The 26,545-nt window shown below is 45.1% G+C and overlaps 2 protein-coding genes and 1 long non-coding RNA gene across 8 annotated transcripts; 1 reads left to right on the top strand and 2 right to left on the bottom strand.

The window, feature by feature from the left end:
• Positions 1 to 173: 173 nt before the first annotated feature.
• card9 (caspase recruitment domain family, member 9) lies at positions 174 to 7,970 on the bottom strand. 5 transcript variants are annotated; one of them, XM_008419450.3, is made up of 14 exons: positions 6,751 to 7,970; positions 6,559 to 6,681; positions 6,398 to 6,467; positions 4,342 to 4,479; positions 4,150 to 4,268; positions 3,874 to 4,080; positions 3,722 to 3,805; positions 2,605 to 2,853; positions 1,403 to 1,528; positions 1,150 to 1,338; positions 1,034 to 1,088; positions 742 to 872; positions 612 to 661; positions 174 to 537 (listed from the first exon to the last, which is right to left on the bottom strand). In XM_008419450.3, exons 2-14 carry the CDS (start codon positions 6,670 to 6,672, stop codon positions 453 to 455), a joined length of 1,617 nt encoding a protein of 538 aa, XP_008417672.1. In that variant the 5' UTR covers positions 6,673 to 6,681; positions 6,751 to 7,970; the 3' UTR covers positions 174 to 452. The 5 variants fall into 5 exon arrangements, with proteins under 5 accessions (XP_008417672.1, XP_081467167.1, XP_081467164.1 ...); XM_081611041.1 differs by lacking the exon at positions 1,034 to 1,088; XM_081611038.1 differs by lacking the exon at positions 1,034 to 1,088 and having other exon boundaries at positions 1,150 to 1,528.
• On the top strand, positions 1,526 to 11,606 carry LOC145552933 (uncharacterized). 2 transcript variants are annotated; one of them, XR_014089069.1, is made up of 3 exons: positions 1,526 to 1,843; positions 6,330 to 6,573; positions 11,125 to 11,606. It is a non-coding gene; the product is annotated as an uncharacterized LOC145552933 (long non-coding RNA). The 2 variants fall into 2 exon arrangements; XR_014089068.1 differs by lacking the exon at positions 1,526 to 1,843 and adding an exon at positions 5,282 to 5,656.
• Positions 9,491 to 26,514, bottom strand: LOC103470782 (protein mono-ADP-ribosyltransferase PARP14-like). The gene is made up of 23 exons (XM_008419449.3): positions 26,186 to 26,514; positions 25,531 to 25,619; positions 25,191 to 25,221; positions 24,727 to 24,795; positions 24,343 to 24,516; positions 23,776 to 23,901; positions 23,437 to 23,538; positions 20,681 to 22,859; positions 18,595 to 18,801; positions 18,367 to 18,442; positions 17,518 to 17,754; positions 17,123 to 17,344; positions 16,937 to 17,051; positions 16,638 to 16,787; positions 15,131 to 15,193; positions 14,402 to 14,587; positions 12,770 to 12,973; positions 12,211 to 12,326; positions 11,786 to 12,021; positions 11,428 to 11,699; positions 11,196 to 11,338; positions 10,314 to 10,488; positions 9,491 to 9,934 (listed from the first exon to the last, which is right to left on the bottom strand). Exons 1-23 carry the CDS (start codon positions 26,367 to 26,369, stop codon positions 9,654 to 9,656), a joined length of 5,637 nt encoding a protein of 1,878 aa, XP_008417671.2. The 5' UTR covers positions 26,370 to 26,514; the 3' UTR covers positions 9,491 to 9,653.
• Positions 26,515 to 26,545: the final 31 nt, after the last annotated feature.

Here is a 26,545-nt window from a genome sequence, read left to right as displayed (position 1 = left end):
TTTGAGTGAGATGGTTTTGTACCTGAACCGGCTGAGTGGTGAAGACATGAACCAACAGAAAAATCCACCTGTAGTTCCACCGTTCAGCCCACAGAGGGCAGCACTGGCAGTCCAGCCACATTTACATGAAAAACAAAGATGGCTCCCGGAAGGATCAATCATTAAACATCTGCTTGTTTTCCCAACTGATTTAGTTTTATTAAGACAGCAGGTAAACGAAGAGCAGCCCAGTGAGAACCTGAAGGTTCTGGTCTGGAGGTCGGGTCCAATATTTAAATCAGAAATGAAACATTTATTTATCTGAAGAGAAACAGAAAAGGCTTCAGAAGTCGTAAAAGAAGCGACGCCGAAGATCAGGAAGCAGAAGTTTGTTGTGGTGAATCGTCTTCAGAACCGAACCGGAGCCTCGTCAGAACCGAGTCTGCTGCTGGACCAGGACCAGTGGACCGACCTCAGTCCGACTCGCTGCCGGTGCTGTCCCCCACGTTACAGGCCACCGACTCTCCGCTGGGGAACTTTGACCTCAGGGCTCGCTTCCTGTTGTCATGGAAACCGGACAGGAGTCAGAGGCGCTGCGGTCAGGTGAGCGTGGAGAACGAGGCGCCGCTCACCTGAAGTTGGGTCGGCTCAGCGTGAAGAATCCTCCGTCCGGCTGCTCGTCCTGCACAGAGGAGGCAAGAGTTCTGCTGAGACCCGGTCCGCGTCCACCGCGCTCCGGTTCCGGTGTTACGGCAACGTTACCCATGATGCAGCATTGTTGGGCCTGTGCTCCGACTCTCTGGGGCCCCCTGCTGGAGAGCCGTGTTCCTGCGGCGGAGCGGCCGGCTCCTCGTTCTCCCCCGACGTCCCGCTGGGAACCTCCTCGCTGCTGCCTGGACCACCAGAACCAGAACCGGACGGTCAGAACACCGGAATGGACCGGGCCGCCTTTCACATCACACCTGAGCAGCCGTAGAGGGAGAGCGCCCCCTTTCTGTCCTCCTCAGGGTTTAACCAACATGTCTACATGGAAACATGGATAAAGGTTTCTGACCTTTAGTGGCGCTCTCGCTCGCCTCGTCTTCCTCGCTGCTCAAGTTGCTCTCAAACTGTTGAGGAAAGCAGCGTCATTACGTCATCGTGACATCATCATGACGTCATCCTCCCCACCTGCTGGGAGTTGAAGGTCATCTTGCGGAGGCGTGTCCTCAGCTGGAGCTCCTCCCCCTGTGACCTCAGCAGCAGCAGCTCCAGCTTGTCCGTTTTCTCGGCCAGCTGCCGGACGCGCTCCCTGTAGCGGTCCTTCTCCTGCAGGTGGAGCCGCGCCTCCTCCTGCTGCTGCGCCTGCGCCACCAGAGCCTGGACACCACCCACCGTCAGTGACCTGCTCTTCATCCCTCCCCCTCCTCCTCCTCCTCCTCACCTTGTCCCTCTCTCGGATGACCTCCTCCAGCTGCCGGACCGTCTGCTTGCTCTGCTGCCGGTACATCTTGGCGTCTCCTTTCAGCTGAGCGCAGCGGAGGCTCAGCTCCTCCTTCTCCTCCACGCTCTGAAACAAACACGCTTCTGTCTGGGCCCTGAATGCACCACAGCTGGAAAAAACTGAACGTGCATGTGTCCATGAAGGCACCAGGCACAAACGCCTCAGAGTTCATCAACATGAGACAGTTTAGGGTTAATCCTGGAGAGAAACGCACCTGAACGCACCACCAAAGCTTCCCTGAACGCATCACCAAAGCTTCCCTGAACGCATCACCAAAGCTTCCCTGAACGCATCACCAAAGCTTTCCTGAACGCATCACCAAAGCTTCCCTGAACGCATCACCAAAGCTTCCCTGAACGCACCAGGTGTTTCTGATCCACAGTAAGTTTTTACTTTACTGATCGATTATTCTAAAATGATCACAATCTGCATTTAAACCTTTTATAATATATTAGAAATGTATTAAAATGCAACTGCTGCTTCTCTAAATAAGGATGTAAACATTTCATTCCCTCTGAGTGAATAAAGTTGGTTTAAATAAACATCCAGATCTGATCGACTCATCAGGACAGTCAGTTTCTCCATCGTTACAGAATCTGAAGAGTTAAAGATTTACAGACCGAAGATTTTAACTTAATGCAGAATTTTATAAAAAAAAAGAATCTATCAGTTAGCGATTAATCGATTGATAATTAGTCAATAATGATTTCAATAATCGCTTCAAATCAGCAATTGAAGCAATTATTGGTCCGGTCCGGCCTGGTCCAGTCCAGTCCAATCCAATCCGGTCCAGTCCGGTCCGGTCCAGTCCGGTCTGGTTCAGTCCAGTCCGGTCCGGTCCAGTCCGGTCTGGTTCAGTCCAGTCCGGTCCAGTCCGGTCTGGTTCGGTCCAGTCCGGCCCAGTCCAGTCTGGATCAGTCCGGTCCAGTCTGGTTCAGTCCAGTCCGATCTGGTTCAGTCCAGTCCGGTCCGGTCCGGTCTGGTTCAGTCCAGTCCGGTCCGGTCCGGTCCAGTCCGGTCCGGTCTGGTTCAGTCCAGTCCGGTCCGGTCCGGTCTGGTTCAGTCCAGTCCTGTCTGGTTCAGTCCAGTCTGGTTCAATCCGGTCCGGTCCAGTCCGGCCCGGTCCTCCTCCTGCCCCTCACCTTTGCCCTCTGCTCCTCGGCCTTGTGCAGCTCCCTCCTCAGTCTGAACACGGTGGTGAGGAGGTTCATCTGTGGAGACGCGCGGCCGTGCCGCTGGCCCTCCTTCAGCACCTCCTCCCTCCTGTCCTGCTTCTTCTCCTCCTCCTCCTCCTGCTGCTGCTGCTGCTTCCCCTGAGGCGGCGCCTCCTGCTGCTCCTCCTGGTCGTTGAGTTGAAGAAAGGCGTCAGAGGGCGGAGTCAGGATTCTGCTCTGGAAGATCGGCTCACATGTTAATCTGAGCTGCAGCTTCAGGGAAAATCACAGAAACAGTGATGTCATCAAACCGTCATGGAGGATCACATGTTTTCTGCTATCTGTGAACTCTGACCCTGAACGCATCACACTGCAGCCCAGCATGGTGGCGGCAGCATCATGGGACGCTGGGTGGAGGCAGAAGGGCAGAAACTGGAGGAGTTCACGACCCGACGGGGAATTATGACTGAAATATTTAATATTTATGTTTTATAAATATTTCTGTAACTGTGACCCCGTGACCCCTGTCCACAGGTCGGTTCCTCGTTTTCATGGTGGAGGACAGACTCCGGCTACGTCCAGTCCAGTCAAAGTAACAGGTTCAGAGCTGGATTGTACGGTTAGCATATGGTTAGCTTACAATTAGCATACAGTTAGCGTACAATTAGCATACGGTTAGCGTATGGTTGGCATACAGTTAGCATACCGTTAGCGTATGGTTGGCATACGGTTAGCATACGGTTAGCGTACCTAACTGAGACTATTTGGTGGAAAATTAGAAAGTAATTTCAGCACAAACAGGAAGTGACCTGACCAAACTTCCTGTTTGATGTGGAAGCAGAAACGCATCAGGAGGAAAACGGCAAGACTCGTCTGGAGACTCAGAGGTCAGAGGTCAGGGAGCGACAGATAGAAATATGAAACTAGATTCAACTGGAGAAGCAGATTTTCTGATTCTTCTGCTCAGAAAACTTTTGGGCATCCAGAGTTTTTCTGACGGCTGGGATGAAAAATGAAAGTTTCCTTTCATTAGAACCGGTTCTGACCCAGAACCGAACCGGTTTTGGACCTCCTGGCTTCCCGTACTGCATCAGCGGGTCGGTACCTGCTGCAGCGGTCTCATGGTCCTCCGTTTCAGCAGCCGCGTCTCGCTCTCCGCCCGCAGCACCGTGTGCTTCAGACGCTCCACCTGCACGCAGAGGTCAGAGGTCAGCTGGGGCCGGGACGCGGGCCGGCCGGGGTCAGAGGTCAGCTGACCTCTATCTGCAGGTCCCTGTTGGCCAGCAGGGCGTTGCTCTTGTCCTGCGTCAGGCTGGTGACGTCGGCCATCAGGTTGTAGTTGTGGAGGCGGAGCTTCTTCAGCTCCTCGGTCAGCTGCTCGCGCTCCTCACGCAGCTTCTGCACGCGCTCAGTCAGCTTCTTCAGCTCGCGCTCCTTCAGCTTCTGCTGCCGGGACCACGCCTCCTGCACCACACACACCTGGTTCAGCCACACACACACACACGGCCGCGGGTCAGCGGTCGCCATGCCAACCTGTTCCTGCGCCACGGAGCAGGCCTGCTGGCGCCGCCTCCGCTCGTCCTGCAGCACCCTCTGCAGGCGGCTCAGCTCCGACATCAGGAACTGGGTCAGGCCCGATTCTCCCGCCGTGTCTGGACCAACAGAACAGAGGGCGTCAGAGCGGGCGGGTCCGAACGGGCCGGCTCAGGAACCGGACCCACCCACCGATCAGGATGCTGAAGGTCTTGTTGGGCTCCTTCCCCGTGATGCGGCTGTACAGCTGGGGGTAGTCCAGCTCCAGGCTCTCCAGGAACGCCGTGTAGCCCTTCATCCCGGTCCGCTGCAGCATGTCCAGCAGCGCTCCTGCACACACCAGTCAGACCAGTCAGAGCCAAATTTACAAACTAAAACATATTTTGATGGAACAAAGTATAAAGTATAAATTTCTGCCTGAATCACAGATCCAGAGTTTATAGATGTTTACAGTCGAATGTTTTCTATTAACAGTTTTCTATGAATTTATCTTTCAATCTAAAACTGATTTTCATCTGATCACAGCAGTTTAAACTTCTCCAACTTCCTCCTGAATTCATTCTCCTCTGTTATCTAACAGGTTAAAGGTCAAAGGTCAGCTGCTGACTGGAGCCGTTTCAGCACAGAGGAACTGCAGGCAGGAAGTTAAAAACTCATTTTCACATCACAGAAAAACATTAAATTACTGAATTTCCACCACAGCTGATAAGGAAGAAAATATATAAGAAGAAAAAAATACAAAAGGTTTCTGAATCACCTCAATAAATCGGCATCAGTATCGGTATCGTCAGTATCGGTATCGTCAGTATCGGTATCATCAGTATCGGTATCGTCAGTATCGGTATCGTCAGTATCGGTATCGTCAGTATCGGTATCGGCCCGATACGTAAAGCTGGGCTGGTATTAATATTATTTCTATGTTATTGGAAAGGGGGGAAGGTTGATCCTGTAGTGTGACAGTTACAGTGAAGCAGCAAAGGATTATGGGATGTTTAACTGTAGGTGTCCCTGCTTTTATATGGTGGCAACAGTTTAGCAAAATATGGATAATAAACATAATATCTGTAAATATCGGCCCAAATGTCCATATTGGTGCATCTCTATTTGTTCTGCATCCAGGAGCCACACAGATCATTTCCAGGGTCGCAACATTTATTAATGAAACTTAATTAAGATGATCTACGTCCCAGAATTTAATATGAATGAATTATTCTAAGGTTTTGCATTATGTAACTGCAGTAGTTGAACCAGAGGCTGGTATTCTGTCTGAATGAGAAAAGTCCAGTTTCTTCAGGCTGGACGGCCTCCAGTCCGACTGACTGAGCTGTAAAGCTCAAGAAGAAGAAACGAACCAGATCCTGGAACTTTGGATCAGTTTCTGTTTGATACGAGAAGCTTTGATCTGCAGGAGCCGCAGGCCCAGCCGGTGAGCCGGGTCCCGGTGATGCAGCAGAAGGAGAAGTGAAAGTGAAGCAGGAAGCAGCTTCTGCAGCGTTACGTCACATCGGTAAATTATATTCCAACAACTTCCACATTCATGATCACCTGATGCGACGCTCCAATATGACCGGACTCACAGGACCACCGTAAAACCCAAACGGTTCCCCTCCATCAATAATCCCACAGATTATTCATGCTGCTCAGCATAAAGTGCCTCAGACCGTCTGGGTTCAGGGTTCTGCTGCAGCGTTCTCCGGTTCGGTCCGTCTTTTCCTTGACGGAAACGTTTCCACTTCATGTTGGATACATTATAAATTTAACTGGCAGCCAATCAGAAATATGAGCATAACAAATATAATGTCAATACATTTAACAGATTTTAACTTAATGATTGAAAAGCAGATTAGATTTTATGATAAAACATGATCACTGATCAATAAGGTGGAACATCTTTTCACCCAAATCTTTAAAAGTCCAAACGATGAATCACGATGAATCGATTACTGAAAAATAGTCAACTGATTAAGTTATTGATTATTAGTTATACAGACTCAGCAAAACATCTGGTGGCTGAAAGAACAGCAGGAATTAAACCAAAGATTTGCATTTCAGACAAACGAAACCTTTTCTGTCAACCTGTTCAAATCTCCTCCAGGTGTTTCTAATATTAAATAATACAACATGAAAGAATCTGCAGAATCCACCAAGATCCTAATTTGATTAATTGATCGCTATAATAGCCGCAGCTGCAGCCGTGTTTAAGAGGTTCTGGTTCTGGTCTTACTGGACCCGGACTGTGAGAACGTACCGACTTTCCTCCGGCGGATGACCAGGGTGGGGTCGTTGAAGAGCTGCTCCTCATCCTCAGCGCTGATCACCTGCCAGGAACCAGAACAACGTCCAATCAGAACCGAGGACCGGGAGGAGCCCAGAGTGGGTCAGGAGGAAGAGGAGGAGGAGGAAGAGTACCTGGCACTGGCGGAGGTAAGGAGTGATTCTGGACGGGTCGATGGTTTTAATCAGCAGCATCCTGAAGTCATCCAGCTGCAGCCAGCAGAGATCATCCTCACTCACTCCCTCCATCCTGCTGTCCTAGTCAAAGTATCATGATCAGAGTACTGTGCGAGGAGGAGGAGGAGGAGGAGGAAGGCCACCGGTTACCTGTTGAGCTCCAGCGCTGCTCTCTGTCTGTGATGCTCTGGGCTTCTGGGAAGATGTTGGTGGAACTTCTTGTTTCTTTGAAAGGCTCCGCCCCTTTCTGACTGAGAGCGATCTGATTGGTTCAAGCTCCTCCAATCAGATCACAGAGAAGCCTGAAGCTGTAGAGACTCTGCAGAGTCACTGCTCACAATTTGAGTCCTTTAAAAGATTCACATTTACTGTTTGGGAAACTTTAGAGTGAATTTAAATGTATAATCTGAGTTTATTAATCTGTTTGTTTCTTTATTTGTAGACTCTATGAGTTAGTTGGTTTTGTTCAGTTCATTCAGACACAAACAGGCCAGTAGAGGAACCAGGGATGGATTAGAGAAGTTAGAACAGGAATAAGCTGCAGGCAACAGGAAGCACCAGCTGACAGATTCAGGAAGTCCTTTCACAGCTCATTCCTGAAAGTTATGACAAAAGTTATAGATGCAATCGCAAAAATCACCAAGATGCTCATTCCTGAAATAAACCGCAGTGTACGGCAAGCTGATTGGACCACAAGTCACTGCTTCTTGCCATACATGAAAAGCCTTGGAGAGGCTGTCAAGAAAATATATGTGGGAAGAAAACAAAATAAAAGTGTTATTGTTTGTTTAGCTAAAAATAAATCCCATGAGTTCAAGCACATTAAGTGATTTAGGGAGAAAACAATATGATTTTCTCATTTTTAAAGGACAATTAACATATTTTACATAATCGATGCATTTGATTTAAAACCTTGCTGGTTGACTTTTTGGGTTTAAATCTGGTGCAGTAGAGCACCAGATTTACATCCAGGAACTGAGCATAACTCCTGTTTCCACTGAATTTTTCGTACACAGACTATTGTCTGTTTGTCACGTTATGTGACAAAATATTCCTAATACACTTCATATGTCTTCAAATTCATATACATGATCTTAAATATTAAACACTTAATAAGATAATGCTTTAAACTATGGAATAAATGAAATTATGAGCTGGTAAATATTTTATACAGGAGTGAAACAGAAAGTCATCCTCCTGTTACTCACACAGAACAAAAACTGATGCTTTAATGTATATAATCCAAGTTTTGTCACTAAAACAAAGGAATGTTTTTAAAATGAGCAAATTATGTTGTTTTTAACAGCCGACAACACAAAACTCGACTGAATCTTTCTAAATGCATTTCTCTGCTTATAAACAGAAGAAACATGCGTTTCTGAGGACCGGGTTCCATTTCTGTTTCTGTTGCTTGTTTTGGTGAATGTCTGTGAAAGCAGAGCTTCATCTGTGTAGAACGGTGTCGTCATGGACACATTCAGGGTTTTTCTGCTCATCTGGGTCAAAATCATCATCATCATCAATCACTTTATTTTGGTAAATTGTCCACATTAAACACAGGAAACAAAAAACAAAATCAAAAACAATAAACAAACCTATAATTTACCAAAAAAGGAAAAGGCTGAAGCCAAGCTTATTCTTGCCCACCCTATTTTATACCAAACAACCTACCAAGATATCTTCATGATGAAATATATAAATCCACATAACAGCGTAAGATTGTATTATTTTACATTTTAAAGCTCACCAAAAAAGGACATAACTTAAAATCATCATTCAATTCATTCCAGTTTCAAACATTTAATAGGTTGAAAAATGTCCACAGGGAAATGGGCCAAACCCACTGGGAGACTTCCTGGTCTCAGTTTGATGTTCTCTCTGCGCATATGAAGGTTTTCTCAGGGTACTCCTACAGTGAAACACGGATGTTTGTCTTTCATGCTGACATCATGTCCTGAATTTTTCTACTCCTCTATTTTGACATCAAATTCTGTAAAGTCTTAAATAACTTGACAAATCAATAAAATAATCAAATATTGAACAAACCCTTAAGGATGTAAATTATATCACCTTTTTAAGGTTTGCTAAATACTGACAGGATTGGCAATTTGTACCAATCCTGGTACAAATTGCCACCAGGACTGGTGGCAATTTGTTTCTACCTGAAGTTGGAATTCACCAGTTCCAAGTCAGATAATTTCCTGTTTTGATTCTGACTGGGAAAGTCAGTGACATAGTTCAAAATCCAAAATGGCTGCAAAAGTTACCACAGTAAATTCTGTTTGCATCTAATGATCATTCACACACACCCACACACACATCCTTGTTAATATCCCACAGGAGACCTGAAAGTAGCTTACTGTGTTGTGGGGTCCACCCTTTCTAGAGGTCCTAGAACTGTGAAAAAAAAATCAGGTTTGTCCACACTCACCCATGTACAGACACACTCACTCACTCACACAAGCATGCACACACACACACACACACACACACACACACACACACACACACACACACACACACACACACACACACACACACCTGCTACTATTAGTCAGCATGCTCCTTTAGTGTTTGAATAGATTATCATCAGGTTGCATTGCTAATAGCAGCTAAATGGTCTGTGGTGATGTGGTTTTCTTGCAGTGTGACTTGAAATGACCTTTGACCTGCTAACTTTTGGGTGTGTGGTCATTTCTCTGAGTTTCACACTCTAACCTTGGGGAAGATTGGCCAATCTGGAGAATGAAGGACTTCATGATGATAGATAAAGTAACTCTTGTAACCAAAAAGGACCACTGCTGGTGTCTTTCTGCCCCATGACTACACACAGATTTCTGCTTTTATAGAAGATGAACTTGTTTTTTATGCAAAATAATATCAAAATAGATTCAAGAATGAACAATTTCCATCTTTATTTTGAGTTGAAGAAAATTACACTTACTTTTTCAATAAGTTATAATAATAGGTTCCAGTGGTTTTGATCTACAGTAGAAGAACTACAGTCAGACAGAGGTTAATTTGATCAGAATATTTGCAAAAGAGCTAAAGCTTTAAGTGAATGTGATAAGGTATTCTGGATACGCCTGAATGTCATGGAAAACAATAAACATGGATGGATTATTAGGTCTGTCAGTGACGCTGTCAAACTGGTCTGCAGCATTGCCAGATTTGGCGGGGGGTGCGATTATGCCAGATTGTCCGTTGGTATAATCCCCAACCAGAACCCGGGCCTGGTACATGCGCTTGTGACCATTACTGTCTGGTTTAGCATAACCCCGGGCTGAATACGCAGGGTCCACAGCAAAGTAAGAGCCATTACCGTATGCAGCACCTGTAGGAAATAAAACAGAATGAATCATGGATGGTGAAGTAAATACGAGTGTTAAGATATTTAGAGGTTAAATATATGAATTGATCTCTGAAAGGCAACAAATAAACAACACTTGAGTACAGTGATGGTTAGAGAAGTTAAAGCTAAACTAGCTTAGGTAGCATGAATAAAGCAAACCATACAAAGACAAGAGAGTTATACAATGGTATAAAGAAAAGGGTTACAAATACAGAACCTTGAGGTACAATTAAAAGAAAGGATGTAATGTTGACATTTGTTTTGGAGGACAGCGCTTCACAGGACCAATCAGAGCCTAAAATTATTCAACATTTGTGTTTTCACATTTTCATTGTGGACTATCGAGCGTGACAATGTTTACCATGCATTCCCGCATAGCTCCGGTTGAAGCCCTTTGAGTTGATGAGGTCGATGGATTTTGCCCCGGTGCCGTGATAGAGCAGCTTTTCATTGTTGGTGTGGTTGTTCTTTACCTCCATCTGCTTCTTCAGGAGCTGGTAGCTCTGCCACAGCGTCGTATTTTGGATCCGCTCAATCTGCCAACAGTTTAAACCACATGATCATGATTCTGATCAAATCCTAAATCAGTCGGTATTAGTCATCTCTCATTAGGGTGTGTGTTATGTTCATGTTAGCCTTCACCCATGAGGGACTGAACTGCACACAGAAAACAGAATTATATGAAAACTTTGAAATCCAGAATGCACTGCATTCAGTTCTAGAAGAAATTAGTTTCACCACATTGTGCTTTAAAAAAAACCCTGTTCTTAAAGAAAGTTGCTCTTTCCATGGTTGCTGCTGCATTGGGAGGACATCGCAGTAAACCAAAGTCATATATATTCAGTCATGTTTTTCATGACCCCAGACTTGGTGCTGTTGATCTTAATTACTAATTTTATAAATAACGTCCTTTGGTATTTATTAATAGTTATTCAAAGTCTAATATATTGTTAAGCTGTTGTTAACAAAAGAAAATGCTAAAGGTAAATGTAAAGGTTTTATACAGTTTTAATCAGTTCATCTAAATATTTTCACTAAAATGAGAGATAAATAATAATATCTTATGTGTTTTATTCAATGATCCTAATGATCTCCTGCTTTCTGAGTTTTCTTCTTATTTGATTTCATTGGTTTGTTTGAGCTGCACTTTGCCTTTTCTTCTCTGCTTTCAGGGCTGCATTCTGGAGGTCCAGAAGGTCGAAGGTCAATCTTTGCATGTCTGATGTTCTGAAGACAAACGTACCTGGATGATGTTCAAGGAAAGTCCATTTTTAGTAACGTCTGCCAACACGTCGTTGTATTCCTGGGACCCAGCGGTCAGGGGAACCCGCTTCAAGATGCTGCCCTTCATGTCATCCCAATGCTGAGGCAGCGGATTGTCAGGGGCTACGAGAAGAAGAGAAAGAGTTTTTAATGTTTGTCAGTTTGAGAGCCTGATAGCTCTCTGACACCTGTCTGATCATAGATTCACTCACTTCTCAAGTCATTTCTCATCAGCTCTATCTGCTTCCGTCCACTAGTGGAAACAGCCCTTCTAAGAACTGGATCAGCATTGAAGGTCTCGTTTTTGATTTTGATCTTCACCCTCTGACTTTTCTCAAAAGCTTCTTCGAGCTGGAGGTTGGTGTGGATGTCAAAGGACACCATTGATCCATCGTGGTGCTGGAACTTCCATTCCACCTGTTTCCTCACCATTATGGCTTTGTTCTTCAGATTCTCACTTCTCTCCACTTTCCGGATGATGTTCCTAAGCAGCATCAAAAAGATGAAAGAACACTTCAGAGTAATTTAATGATGGTGTACCTTTAAGGAGCATATCGTCTGTTTGCTGACCTGATGTCTGACTCGGCTGTCAGGACGTCTCTGGTCAGACCTTCCAGGTGGATCCGGGGTTCCTGGTCTTCCTGTCCTCTGTCCAGGCGGATGCTCACCGTCAGATTCCTCTGCAGGGCCTTCAGCTCATCCATGTCAGCCTGAGTGAACTGGTTAATGTACTGGTCCCTGATGGTTCTCTGGGCCTGCTCGTTCAGAATGAGCTCACTGATCCTCTTCTTAGCCGTGCTCAGATTCTGTGGTGGAAAGAAAAAATAGAAAACCGGTGAAGATCAAGAGCAGAGGATTGGTTTTGGTCTCCTTCCGGCTGGTAGCAAGGTAACTCATTTGTTCTTCTCAGCACAGCACATGATGATGTGCTGATCATGAACTGCTGCAGAGATTAAATAGCTTCCCGTTAGTCACACAGATATTCTCATACGAACCCTTTGGTTGTCGGCACACAGCTGAAACACAGCGGGGTCAAACTCCTGCTGCTCCAGATAAAAGTCAGTAGTGCTTTGCTGCTCTGCTCCAAATCCAAAAAATGAAGAAACTGAATCTGAAATCAGATCAAGATATATTTTCATCATGTGAAATGACTGCACTATATGTGACTGTTTCTGCTCAACAGCCAAAGTGCTAAAAGTTTGAACATTATTTCCAATGTTTCTGCAGATTTATCATCTTTATGCTTTCCTGCACCTTGTGTTATATATCTGTAGAAATCTAAAGCTTGCTTAAGATTAAGTAACATTTTGCATTTCCTCATCCACAAATGCAAAATTATTTTCCTCACATAATGTTCAGATATTTAATTAGATTAATGGAAGTGCATAAACTCATCCAACACAAACCTGCTAGTCTGTAAACTCAGAAACCAGAAGCATTTAGCTGTAACTAGTTTAGATTCCAACAGAACAGTCACAGATTTCGCAGAATTATTCACAAATGGTCTCTGGTTAATGTAAATATGTTTTCACATGACTCAAAGCAGGATGATACCTATAAATTTGTTGAAGGCACTCTTCTCCACCACCTCTTCTCCCTGCCTCTTTTTCATGCTGTTGTGAAATTCAGCGATCATGGCTGTCTGAAAGATTAGGATCTTCACGCTGCAAACAAACTTTGGGTGCTTCTTCCTCACGAACTCCACCACTGCACCGACCATGGCGTCGGCCACCGCTGATGGACTGACACCGCCCTGACCTGGAGGGGATGTGAGGAACAACCAAATAATGAAGATGAGGATGAAAACTGAAACAAATCTGCTCAAAGTAGGAAGCAACAATATGATGTAACAAAACTTGTACAGAGTTTGAATGTATCTGTTCAAATTGTTTATTGCTTTATATCCACACCTTAACAGCTGCAGACAGTTTAGAAAATAAAACCTGTTTGAATATGAAGTATTTGTTTTAGAGCCAAAAACGAGTATTTAATATATTTAAATACAGTGTATATAATTACTGAAGTCCTGTGAGGAATGCAGTGAGTATGCCTTAGTTGAATTATGCAGTCAAATGTTATGAAATAAAGCATTTATTGAAAACATGTTTTATTGTAATGATTACAAACCTAAAGCTAATTGAATTGATTTGGATGTGTAATTAATATACGTTTTTGACCTTTTAGGTCAAAAACCTTCTTCAACTGATGGCAATCTACCTACAAACACTAAAGAACATCAACGACTTTGTGGTTTGTTTCTGAGTCTCATAGATGGTTAAAGAAGAATCCCAGATTTCCCATTTGGACATTTTGGAACGGTTTTCCCCAAACAACCCTCTGAGCCTTACTGGAACTTAAACTACAAACATAAATTCTGAAGTTGTTTAAAATTAGTATTGAATGTTACGTGTTATTGTCATATGTTAATAATATGTAAAATATATTTACATGTTATGTACATAGTTATTGAATATTGTTACTAGATATCTTTATTTATCTATATTAAATGATATTATCTCCTATCCTAAGTATTTAATATAAGTGCAAACTTATTTTTCTATCTGTTTCAGTCTTTAACAAACAGTTCATGACTCTGAGTCGATCCTACATCTGGTCGCTGCAAAGCAGTTCTACTCCTGGCTCGCTCACCATGTAGAATCCAACCATGCTAAATTAAAAGTGGCGAGCTAGCCAGGAGCATCAGAGTGTATTTTGGTGATTTTATTTCCTCTGCGCTGTTATATTAACTTTAAAAAGTCTGATGCAGCAATAAGAGGGTCAAATAGGTTACACTTAAACCTGGATCAACTGGATTTTTGGGGGCTCGTCCGGGAGAAAAACACTACAATTAACTTATATATTTATTTATATTTATATGTAGGACTCTGATGGAGAACCTTTTTATTTATTTATTTATTTTTTATTGTTCAACAAAACAACACAGGTTATGTGCTAAAATCTATAGTTTGCTAAGACTCTACTATTCAAAGAGTTGATGCAGTTTATGATTTATGCCAAGCTAGTTTTTATGCAGCTAAAATGGAAAAATGGCAGCAAAATAATCTGAATCTGGTGGTGAAAAGTCAAAAACAATCAGAAGGAAAAAATATACTAATCAAAAATGCTTAAATACATAGATACATATCATCAGTTTTGTATTTTTTGTCTTTTGTTCCCAGCACAGACCTGTTCCCAGAGCTGGGAAGGCGACTGATCTGAACTTGTTCTCCTCGCAGAGCTTCAGGACCCCCTGAACCATGTCCTTGATCTTAGCAGCATCATTCTGGCCAATGATGTGGATGATGTTGCTGGAGGGAAGCTGACCGCCTGAGGTCATGATCATGGAACAAGGCATGTAGCCCGGAGATTTCACTGCACAGAGGAAACATGTTCATTCACACAGTTTGGAAAGATCTTATATACATCTCTGACAGCTAATACGTGGTTACTTTAAATAAAATAAAAAAGAAATTCTTGAAATATGCTAAATGTTTGCCAAACCACCTGCGCACACAGATAAAGGAAGGTAAAAATTAAAGAGCTGAGGTAAAATCCCCTTTTCATCAGTGACCTAAATATTTTTTCTTTACTTTTAAAGCTTAGGCCAACATAAATAAATAAATTGAGGGCAATTTTTTAATGCATTTTATATAAAGCTTATTTTCAGAAACTTTAATTTATTTCAGAATATTAAAGCTTAACCTTCTGGCTTCTAATTTTGTCAAAATTATTTGTTTTAAATTATTTTGAATAAATAAATACAACTCCTCTGAAAAGGAAAATTAAAGTTGATTTTACCACTTTTTAAACACTTAAAGATTTCATCTTTAAATTCTGTTGCAGATGTGCAGGTTGTTGTCAAAATGACACAAAACAATAACAATGTTTTTAAATAACTTGAAATGAGAAACTCACCAATCTGTGCACACTCCAACAGGACCGTTGGACCGGCGTTGTCCAAGATCGCCTTGGAAACTCCTGAAAAATAAAGAAAACACTGGATCAGTGAACGTCCTGCTGCTGAGTTTCATCCTGTTTTATCCAATCAACTTCATTTTTTCCATCACTTCCCGTTTTCCAGATCTTCTTTTATTCCTTGTGATGCGATTTTTTACACTTTCAGTTTTTCTCAGTTTGAGCTGAGCTGAAGAAAAGCGACCAACCTCAACCCAACTAAACCGGATATATCAGAGCTCTATGAATCACTTTAAAACTCCACAGAAACAGAAACCAGGTGTGGCAGAAGGCCTGGAAAACAGAGGCAGGATGTCTGGTTATCACTGACAGATGGGATTTAAATGACTGAGCTGGGATCATAAAGACAATCTGAACTTTAACCAGATAAGAACAGAGAAATTTCAGCAGAAATGAAACCAGAAACCAGAACTGGACCCATAAACCTTCATCCATTAAAAGAACTGGATCTGGGTTCATGTTCAGAGTTCACCACTTCAGACAGTAGGTTAACGGCCTACTGTCTGCCTGCATGCTGTGCTGTTCTTCACTGCCCTCTTTGTTCATGTTTATACTTTTATTACACAATCATAAAGAATTCATCCATTTATCCCTCATTTATATTTATGCTAGACTAAAAAAAATCTAAAAATCAGGTGAAAAACTTTCACCTTTTCAGTAAAAGTCAAACTGAGGTCAGCTATTTATTTATTTCTATCTATTTTTAATTGTTATATTTTATTTGTTTCTGTCACTATTTTTTACTCTTGTACAGTGTCCTTGAGTGCCAGAAAGGCGCCTTTGAAATAAAATGTATTTTTATTATTAACTAGTGTGAGCAAACCGGATTAGAGCCAAACTGAGTGTCGCTTTGCCTGAAACAGAAACATTTTGCTGTCGGATGGACAGAATCATGAAGTGAGTGAATGACTGAAACGGTTAGAAAATTAAATAACATAAACCGTTCAGCCTTTTCTCCCAGTTATTACAACAGACATTTTTATTACTAGATGAACCTTAATTATCACTTTTATATCAGCACTCAGTCAATCCAATGCCGTCAATAAAACAGCTGCATACAGAGCGACTCATTTCTGGGATATGTTGCCTTCTGCATTATACTGATGCTCGATCATGTAACTTTTAAAAGAACCTTTAAAAATCTGAAATAGAGAATAAATTAAGATTGAATTGATGAAATGGCTACATTTATATTCAAAGTTCATCGTTTGATTTATTTATCTTTGTTTTTTATTTAGTGTTGATATTGCTGAAATTGTGTGGTAATGTTCTTTGATAATGTTTGTAAAATGTTATAACTTGTATATTTTAATTAGCATTTTGTGTGTAATTTAATTTTGTGTCTTATGTCCCTTGGTAATGTAATTAAACCGTCCTCAAACAAACAAACATTGATGTTCTGCTTTCAACAGAGAGGAGAGGAAGACGACCAGCGACCATCCATCACCTGCTTGAAGGTTGAAGTTCTGATTGGATGAGTTGACGATGACATCACAGGTCTCCTTGGTGATGTCTCCTGACGACACCTCCAGTGTGAGTTGACCCATCTGCATCCGGTAGACGCCGAGGGACGGGGACAAGACCGGGCTGAAGGACGCTGAGACAAACGGAGACACAAAGAACCGATTCAGGATTTAAAAGTTTTAATGGAGGTTCTGTGTGCAGCTGCAGTCCAGCCCATAATAAGCAAAGTATGAATATGATCTGGGAGGCTCTGAAGACAAGAAGCTGTAAATGTTTTCCTACTGGAGTTGTGCTGTGGCTGGCTGAGCTGCGTCCGATCGGCAGACGAGTTCCTGTCAGAACCGCCTCCTCCATGCTGGACGCTCCCCGTCTGACCACTGAACTCTCTGGTGAAACACTGAAAACAACCACATGTTGAGTTTTTGCAGCAGTTTTTCCTGAAGCAGCGCAGCAGAAAGGTCGTCTCACATCGGTGGTTTGGCGGTCGCTGTGGTGAACCACGATGACCACTTCCTTCAGGTGGCGGGGCGACACCCGGTGGCTGAACAGGTGGATCTGCCTCAGCAGGACTCTGGCCACCAGCTGCCTGGGGAAGCTCAGGTTCCCGGTTCCGATGGCCGGGAAGGACAGAGAGGTCAGCCGGAGCTTCTCAGCCTCCTTCAGACAGGAAGTGATGATGTCTGCCAACCCCTGGTCAGAGCAGCCGACACACACAGTCAGAGGTGATTTTACTTTCAGAAAGGACAGAAAGACCTGATGTTCAAACGTTCAGCGCATTCTGCTGTGGGATAATAACTAACACTTAATAAAATGTTCAACTAAACGAACGGCCTGGAAATAAAACGACCTGAATGACCTCTGACCTTCTCCGCCTCACCGCCGCCGTTGTCCCAGCTTGGGCAAACAGCATGGAAGACTTTCTGACACATCAGGTTGTAAGCGTCAGTGACGACCACGTCTCCGAACTGCAGCGCCGACACGCCGGCCTGGGTCAGGACGGCCAGCTGCAGGTTCTCACCCGCCGCCTCCAGGATGGCTTTGGACACGGCGCCCTGGCTCAGGTTCATGTTGTCTGCCACCGTGTTGACGATGCCGTCCGTCTGCGGACCGAGATCAGAACAGCTCTAACAACAGCTGAGCGCCACAACCTCCAGTATAAACACACTGAACACCGGCTGGGACCCGACTTCAGCGTCAATCTGACATCAAAATGAGGATCTGAGAATAAATTCACTAAAAAGGCTGAAAACTGAAAGTTTTGTGCAGGAATCAAACTTTAAAACAAGATGAGGAGAATAAAAGATTCAGCTTTAAAGAAGAGTGATGAACAACAATCCCATGCAATGTTCATGTCTGAGCTGCAGGGGGCGCTGTTGGAAAGTAAAACTGAGCATCAAATTTCTGTAATTTATGTTCTGACACATTTTTTCTCCGTCTTAAACTTAAAAGCATAATTAGCATTTCCTCCTCTGTGTTTCTGATACTTCAAATATTTATTAAGACGTAAACAAAAAGACAAAATCTAGCTGAAGATCTGGACACTGCAAAAACTAAATCTTACCAAGTATTTTTGATCCAGTTTCTAGTGAAATATTTCTGTACGCTTTAAATAACACAAAATTAACTTACAAGTAATTTTGTAATTAGTTTGTTTTACGTCAATAAATCCTTAATAATGAATTAATATTTCCAGACGTTCCTGAACGCCTCACCTGCTGGTCCTGAATGTTTCCTGTGCACAGAGCGATCTTCAGACCTGCAGGTGTGATCTGCTCCAACCTGCCAGACCTGAAATCAGCACAAAACTGGTTTTTAGACAAAAAGCAGATCTATGACAATAGAATGGGACTGGAGATGGGAATTAGATTTAATCTCACATCTTTAAATGTTCATTATTACTTAATTTGTTAAAAACAAGCCTGAACTTGGACTGGACTTACCCTCCCTGCTCTCCATGTCGGTTCTGCCCTCTGGGGCTCGAACTGCCTGGCTGATGATCGCCCTGGTAACCTCCTCCTCCTCTTCCTCTTCCATTTTCTCTTCTTCCTCCCCTCCCTCCTTCTGCTCCTCTGCCTCCGCCTCTTCCTCCTCTCCCTCCTCTTCCTCCTCCGGACCAGGAGCCTTTGCCTCGTCCTCTCTGCTGACCGCTGGTGGAAAGAGCAGAGGTCATTCTGGGTCTCTGGATTTCCTCCAGCTGTTAGAAACTAACATCTGGTTCTGGTTTAAATCAACTCAAACATTTAGTCACAGAAATTATGCAGTCAAAATAAAACAACAAAACTCAAGCAAGCAGTCATCCAACTTTACTTTGCTTTATTCTTATTATTCTTATTACCATCATAGATTCAAAATGTAGAAATGATTTTGCATGTTTACTGTATTAAAGAGTTTTCAAACTGTTTTGAGTTTATTAGTCATATCAGTCCACTTTCAAAATGTTTGCTTTATTTATCAAAGTTTAGTAAATTAAAAGTCGGTTTTTCAGTAAAAGTCTCTGGATAAACTTGGTTCTAGTTATTATGAGAGGTTGGTTATAAAAATATGAAAACTTTGTTTCATGCTTAACATTTTCCACTGAAACTAATTTGTATCAGTTTGAACTGCAGCTGAGGGACAAAAAAACAGTCCAAGGGCCATACAGGGCCCCCGGGCCACGCACGGCCCCCGGGCCACGCACAGCCCCTGGGCCACACAGGGCCCCCGGGCCAAACAGGGCCCCCGGGCCACACAAGGCCCCCAGGCCACACAGGGCCCCCGGGCCACACAGGGCCCCCGGGCCACACAGGGCCCCCGGGCCACGCACGGCCCCCGGGCCACACAGGGCCCCCGGGCCACACAGGGCCCCCGGGCCACACAAGGCCCCCGGGCCACACAAGGCCCCCAGGCCACACAGGGCCCCCGGGCCACACAAGGCCCCCAGGCCACACAGGGCCCCCGGGCCACACACGGCCCCCGGGCCACACAAGGCCCCTGGGCCACACAGGGCCCCCGGGCCACGCACGGCCCCTGGGCCACACACGGCTTCCGGGCCACATACGGCCCCCGGGCCACGCTTTGGACCCCCTGGTTTAAATCATAAATTAGTTCCTCCAGATGTTTAGGCTCCAAGTAAAACATCTGACATTTTGGTTCAGTTTGACCTGAAGAACCCAAACATTCTGCTGGTCCCTGTTTTTACGCTCCAGCGATAAAAAGAAATACAAATATAAGGTAAACCTGTTGTCTCTGACTCAAAGGAATATTTTCTCCTGCTGTTTTTATCTGCCTGGCAGTAAGAAGGTTCTGGGTTCTTCAGACTTTCTCCCTGTGCTGCTGCTGCGGTTCTCTGGGTTCTCCTGAGGTTCCCCAGAGGTTCTGGGTTCTCCAGAAATGTTTCATTCCTCCTCCATCATTTAACCGTGAAACTGAACGTCAGTCCTGATTCCTGACCTTTGGATCCACATCTTTCCTGGTTTCTGACTGATTAGAACATAAAGATTAGATAAAAGCTGCTCTGATGACCTTTGCCCTCTGATCACCAGACCCAAACACTGAACTCTGTTCATAACTCTGGTGGTTTAACAACATTCCTCCTGACTCTGCAACGCGTTTAGTGAGAAAGTCGCTCAGTTTCATTTCTGCCAGTGAATCTGAAGCTCACTGGGTTCAACACGGATGTGATACCTGCCATGTGCCAGCAGGGGGCGATAACATCAGTATAGTTTTAACAGTAGAGCCACATTCATCCAATCACAGTAACACATTCACACAACAGGTTCAGTCTCTTGTCTTGTTTAGAAAATCTCCTGAGGACGGCTGAAGCAACGCCAGGCTGACGACTGACCCAAAACAGAGGAAACTAGTTTTTAAATCAGAATCGGATGAAGTTCCTCAGACCTCCATATTTCACTTCTGCTCTTTACTCACAATATAAATTAATGTCAAAAGTTGTTTTTAACAAACTCAGCTCCACATGAACAGGATGTGATGACAGAAGGAAACCTGTCTGTCTGTTGTGGTTCTGCGGTGGATTCTGGTTAAACTCACCCTGCTGCTCCCCTCTGTTTCCCGCCGGCCGGTGGTGGAACCGTCATGATGGGCTCCAGGTCGCTGAACTCCCTGCTGACGGCTGCTGCCATCACCCTGACGGTGGCGTCATTGTTGTCCACCAGGTGAATCTCGGTTAAGCATCCCGGAGCGCCGGGATTGTCGCAGTATTCCCGCACGGCCTCGGCGATGGTCTCGGTGCAGAGATCCACCGGAAAACCGAACACACCAGAGCTGATTGCCGGCATCGCTACGGTGGAGCAGCTGACCTGCTCAGCTTGCCTCAAACTCTCTCCAACTGCACGTTTAAGACGAGATATTGACGTCTTCCTGTCAAAGTCAGAGTAGCGCGGCCCGACGGCATGCACGACGTATTTGCAGGGCAGATTGCATCCATCTGTCACGATGGCCTCTCCTGGGCGGACCTTCCCGTGTTTGGCTACATGGTCGTTGCTGATCTTCTGCAGGTTTGGTCCGGCGGCTCTCAGCAGCGCCAACGCCAAACCGCCGATGTGCTGCAGGTCTTCGTTGGCTGCGTTGACCACAGCGTCGACCTTAAAGCTGCAGATATCCGCCCTGCTGACAGAAACCAGAACCCCGCCGGCCGTGTGCACCTTGCAGTAACACTCGTCTTCAACGCTCCCTTCCTCCTCCTCTTCATCGTCTTGGATCTCTGGCTGAAGCATCACCACACAGCTGAACTCTGACATCACTGGAGGCAGGAACATGCTTCCTTGGGTCAGGAAGTACTTCTTTGCTCCAGGTTTGTCCACAGTTAAGGTGTCGGCAAAGAGAGCAGAGGTCAGCTGTTGGAGGATGGATCTGGCTTTGTGGGCATGAAGTCGAGCCCCGCTGATGACGATCTTTGGTCTTTCTGGATCAAAGGTCACAGACACCTTGTTGTCGCTGGCGACTCTTGACCAATCTTCGCGTCTGTTCTTCTGAATGAACTGAGCTACGGCACAGGACTCGACCCGAAGAACCTCCTGAACCTGTGAGTAGTTCTGGATGAACTCCCTCAGACTGGCGCTCACCTCTTTGACAGGATTGCAAAAGCCGGCGACCGTTACTTTGTCTCTTCTCTCTGGGTGGATCAAAATGATGACCGTTTTGTTGCTGGCGGAGTTGTAGGTGTCCAACAGTTCCCCTCTCAGCTCTTTCCAGTTCTGACGGTTCAAAACTTCCTGATCTTTCACATCCAGACTCTGCACCAACAGATCTTTCTTCATCTTACTCTCAGCGTCGGCCAGGGCTCTGTCAGAGCTCCCCAGCAAAAGCACGCCTCTTGTTTCTGTGCAGTAGATGGCGCTGATGCCTTGCGACGTGAACAGGCTCTTTGACATGTCCATGGGATTCACCTGCCGGAGGTATTCCAGAAGACCTGCAGGGACATTTAGATCTTTCTTCTTCATGTTCAGATTTTTCTCTAGGATCCAGGATTTGATCTGGTAAACTTCAGCAGGGAGTCCCGCAATGGTCAACCTCCCAGTGGCTTCGTTGAACGAGAGCTTCAGCTCAGGGGAAACGTCAGAGGCAGCTTTCTGCAGCCCTTCCTCCGTCAGGATGTGGAAATACGCAGGAGAAAAGTCCAGGCGCTCAGTCACGCCTTTGGTCTGCCGTTCAATGTGACTCATTAACTTAAGAAGGATGTTTTCTACAGCAGCTCGGATTTTCTTTATATCGTCAGCTCTGCCGGCGACCGTCACCACGTCTCTGGATGGATCGAACTCCACTAAGGCGTCTTCCTTCACCACCGAGCGGACTTCCTTCTCAGCAGCTCTCCATGCCTCTGTGTTCGCGTCGCATTCGAAGGCCGAGTACTGGGCCATGAGTTTGCAGAAGGCGTCCTTCGCCGCCTCCGCCCAGCTGTCTACGTCTTTCGCAGTCAGACTTTTCTGCCTCAGAAAACTCGGCAGGGGGCTGAGTTTCACCTCGGGCTGGTCCAAATCGACGCCGCAGAAATGCGGCCGCATCTGATCGTTGATGCTTTTCAGCATTTTCTTGAATAGGAGGAATTTCCATATCACTTTCAGAACCTTCTCGGTGACGGGCTCCGGCATCTTCCAGGCCGGCCGCGCCTGGCCGTACAGGGCGGTTCCCAGAGACCCGTAGAACGCGTACAGCTTGACAGGGATGGAGCGCATCTCATGGTCTTCTTTAACGCAGATGCTCTGAACAACTGCAGCAAGACACCAAGAACACAGAGAGGCGGTGAAAGGCTGAATTCAGCAGATAATCATGTTACATCTAAATCTGGGTGGGTTTTCAAAATAAAAGCTGTTTTGATGCAACCAGAGGAACTGAGTCCTTCAGTCTGTTAATCCTGACCAAACGTTGGGTCAGACTGCAGGTCTCTGCTGCTGCTGCTTTAGCTTTTAAATCCCATTGTTCACCCTGAGCGGTTCGGCTCGGTTCTGGATGCGGTTCGGCCCGGTTCTGGATGCGGTTTGGTCCGGTTCCACTGTAAACGCGGCTCTGGGTGCGACCTGCAGCTCTACGTCCAGTGGCGCTGTGCGGTTAGGGCGGAGCTACTGGCTTCACACCACAGTCCGCTGTGACTACGGACCAAAGAGCATCACAACCAGACTCACCAGTACGAAGTCCGGGGTTAACCCAGAACATCGTACTGGGTTAAACCCAGAGTGAGAGTCCAATGGTGGTGAAATGCTAGTTTTATTTTAACTCCTATTATTCACAGCTAGTCTCCTGTCACTGCAGGACTTTCTGGATGAAGAACCAGAGAAAAGGAGTGAAACCTTTTGGGTCCCTGAAGGAGACGACGGCCGCCTGCTCCTCTGGGATCATCACCACGTCCTCAGGAAGTTCCCAGTTCTTCTCAAACCACAACTCAATCATGTCTGGAACCAGTCAGGGACAAGTCACACAACAATCCGACACAAAACGTAAAAATATCAATGATCATTTTAATAACAAAACCTTCCATGTAATTTAGGTTAAGAAAATTAATTCCATTGATAAAAATGAGACCTGAGTGTCTCTCATTGTTCCAAAAATCAAAGAGATAAAACAAAAAAGCATAAATATTACAACTGTAAGAGTATTTATTCAAATCAAACATATTTTGAAATGTTTACCTTTGAGGACAGTCGGAGGAAGACTCTCCATGCGGACGCTCTTTGCTGCCCCTAGTGGCCGAGCCGTCAGTCCGTGTTTCTTCATCTTGGAGTTTTTCTGACTCGCAGTTATGAACTTTTCCACATCTGATGAACAGTTTACAGTTTATGGAGGGAGGCAGTAAGAAAGAGCATCATAAAAGCTGCACAGTTTTATTCTTTACTATCCCAGTTTAACTTTCTCCACTGAGATTCTGGAAAATGAAGATATGAAACTTTAAAATATTTGAACTCTGATATTTGTGCTTAAAACATCATTTTTATTGATCTGATGTCATTTCTAATTTTCTCACATACTGAATTTTAGATTTTTTTTCTTGAAAATCAGAATCATTAAAAATGTAAAACATAAAACCTTAAATATTTTATTCTGAATCTATAAAATGACGTTTCACTTCCTGATTGAACATTTATGTCAATGTTTTAGATGTAATATAACATGTCTGAAGAACAGTGTGTTCAGAGGGAACCAGTCCGGCTCTGTCAGCCGGTTCTGGTTCTGGTTCTGGTTCTGGTTCCGGTTCCTACCTGTGGGGGCGCTGAAGTTCACCACGGCCAGGTTGGATTCCCAGATCATCTCCAGACTGAAGTCGTTCTCATCCAGACCAGAGACGGTTTCCACCAGCATCTGCAGATAATCCTTGTTCAGGTTCTCTGAGACGTTCTCCAGAACCACGGCAACGACCGGATCCGACCCAGAACCTGACAGGAAAAAAACTTTGTAGGTTTAACAGAAACATTTGTTTTTCCTCCCTTCGTTTCATGAGGAAGCGATGAAACGTGAGATGACCGAAGGGGAATTCTGTCTTAACGTCAGAACAACCAGAATCTGTACGTTTGTCTCGTTTTGGTAAAAACCTCTGAAGGTTTGAATCGTTTTCATGTTTCTGTTCTGGTCTCTGGTGTTTTTACCTCTCTGGTTTCCTGCAGAAGCTCCTTCCTCTGGTTCTGATCTCTGGTTGTTGGAATCTGCAGCTGGATCTGAACCAAATATAATTTGTATAATTATTTGGTGCATTCTGCTGCAAAACCTTATTTTCTCTTTGTAAACACAAAGTTCTGTTAGAGCTGCGGGTCCATTTACTGCCGGCTTCATGAACTGACAGCATTTCTGAGTAAAACCAAAGATTCAGTCCAGACAGTTTTCAGACGGAGACGCGGTTCTGTTCCGCCTGGTTCTGGTTCTGCAGGCGGTTCCTTCCTGTTTCTCTCCACTGTCGCCTCATGTTTGCTCAGAAACGTTTGGTTGTTTGTTTAAATGTTAACGTCTGAGTATTTTACAGAATCTCACTAAGTGAAAACAGATTAAACAGAACCGGGTCAAACCCAGAGTCCAGCAGCAGAACCCGGGTCTGGACCAGAACAGAGACGTTTACCTGAGCCGTCGGTGCTGCTGGTCGTCTGGACCTGAGGAGAAAACAGAGAAAATCATCTGAGACGGGAAGATCCACTGGTTCTGATGTTCAGCTGCATCGGATCAGAACCGATAAACTGAAGTTCTTCTATAACTGGACTCATGTTTATCAACTAACAACGAAATGATTTATAATCCTGAGGGTCAAAATGAGGAAACACTGAAGCAGCTTCTTTACAATAATCTGTTACTTTCAGACGTTTCCTGGCTGAACTTTGACCTGAATGAATCCATTAACCACCAGAACATCCCGACTCTGAAAGCTGCAGATCGTCTATCTTCACCCAGACGGCAGGTTTTACCTGAGCAGGTCCAGAACTGAGCCGCAGCCGCACAGATTTACCGTCCACCTTGATTTCATGATCCTTCTTATCCAGGACTTGACCTCTGACTGCAAACACACGAAGCATCAAGTCACTCTGAGTCCAGTCCAGCCCAGTTTAACCAGCAGAACTCCCAGTAACGGCCTGGTTCTGTCTCCAGGTCACTGCTGGACCAGGTCATCTCAGCTCTGATCCTGACCTTTAACCCCGGCCTCAGGTCAGTCTGACCTTTAACCCCGGCCTCAGGTCAGTCTGACCTTTAACCCCGGCCTCAGGTCATGAGGTCAGTCTGACCTTTAACCCCGGCCTCATGTCATGAGGTCAGACTCGGACCACATCAGCTGACTGGTGACTCATGGCCTCCAGGATGAAGGAGCAGCCCAGGTGCATGCTGGGAGCTCAGCTGCCGTGTCAGGTTGTTTATTAACCAGCAGGATGTTTATGATCATAATTAATAACTTTAAACATTTAGACGCCATTTTTGAAGGAAAGTTTCGGGCTGAGAAAGTCAAACAGCTCCTGGTTTTCCTTCAGGACTTTCTTTAAGTCAGTGAACATTTCCTCCCTGGCTGAACTGGACCTTTAAGTCCCGGTTCGGAGCAGAACCAGGACCTCCGGAGCCGCGGACACTCACCCTCCTCCGCTCGGAAGAAGACGGCGGCTCTGGCGGCCTCCTCCTCCACCTCCACCCGGCAGTCTCCTCCGCTGGACTTCTTCTTGCTCTGGAAGTAAAGCTGCAGTTTGTTCCGGACGGTTTTGCTCTGGGCCGGGCTCCAGTCGCCCTCCACGGTCACGGCGGGACACTCGGACTCCTCCATGGTTCAGGTCCAGACTCGAACTGACGGAACCGCAGCAGCAGGAGGAGGTTCGGCTTCGGGTTTCTTTCACTTTCGTTTCGTCATAAACGGTGAAAACAAAACCAGAACCAGCGGCTGGAAATCAACTCAAACATAAAGTTTAATCTGGAAAATTATTTTTTTTACAGGCTTTAAAA

This window comes from Poecilia reticulata, chromosome 9, assembly GCF_904066995.2.
Source record: "Poecilia reticulata chromosome 9, P_reticulata-male-v2, whole genome shotgun sequence".
NCBI lineage: Eukaryota > Metazoa > Chordata > Actinopteri > Cyprinodontiformes > Poeciliidae > Poecilia > Poecilia reticulata.
Note: the sequence above shows the minus strand (reverse complement) of the source record. Positions and strands in the feature narration are given on the sequence as shown.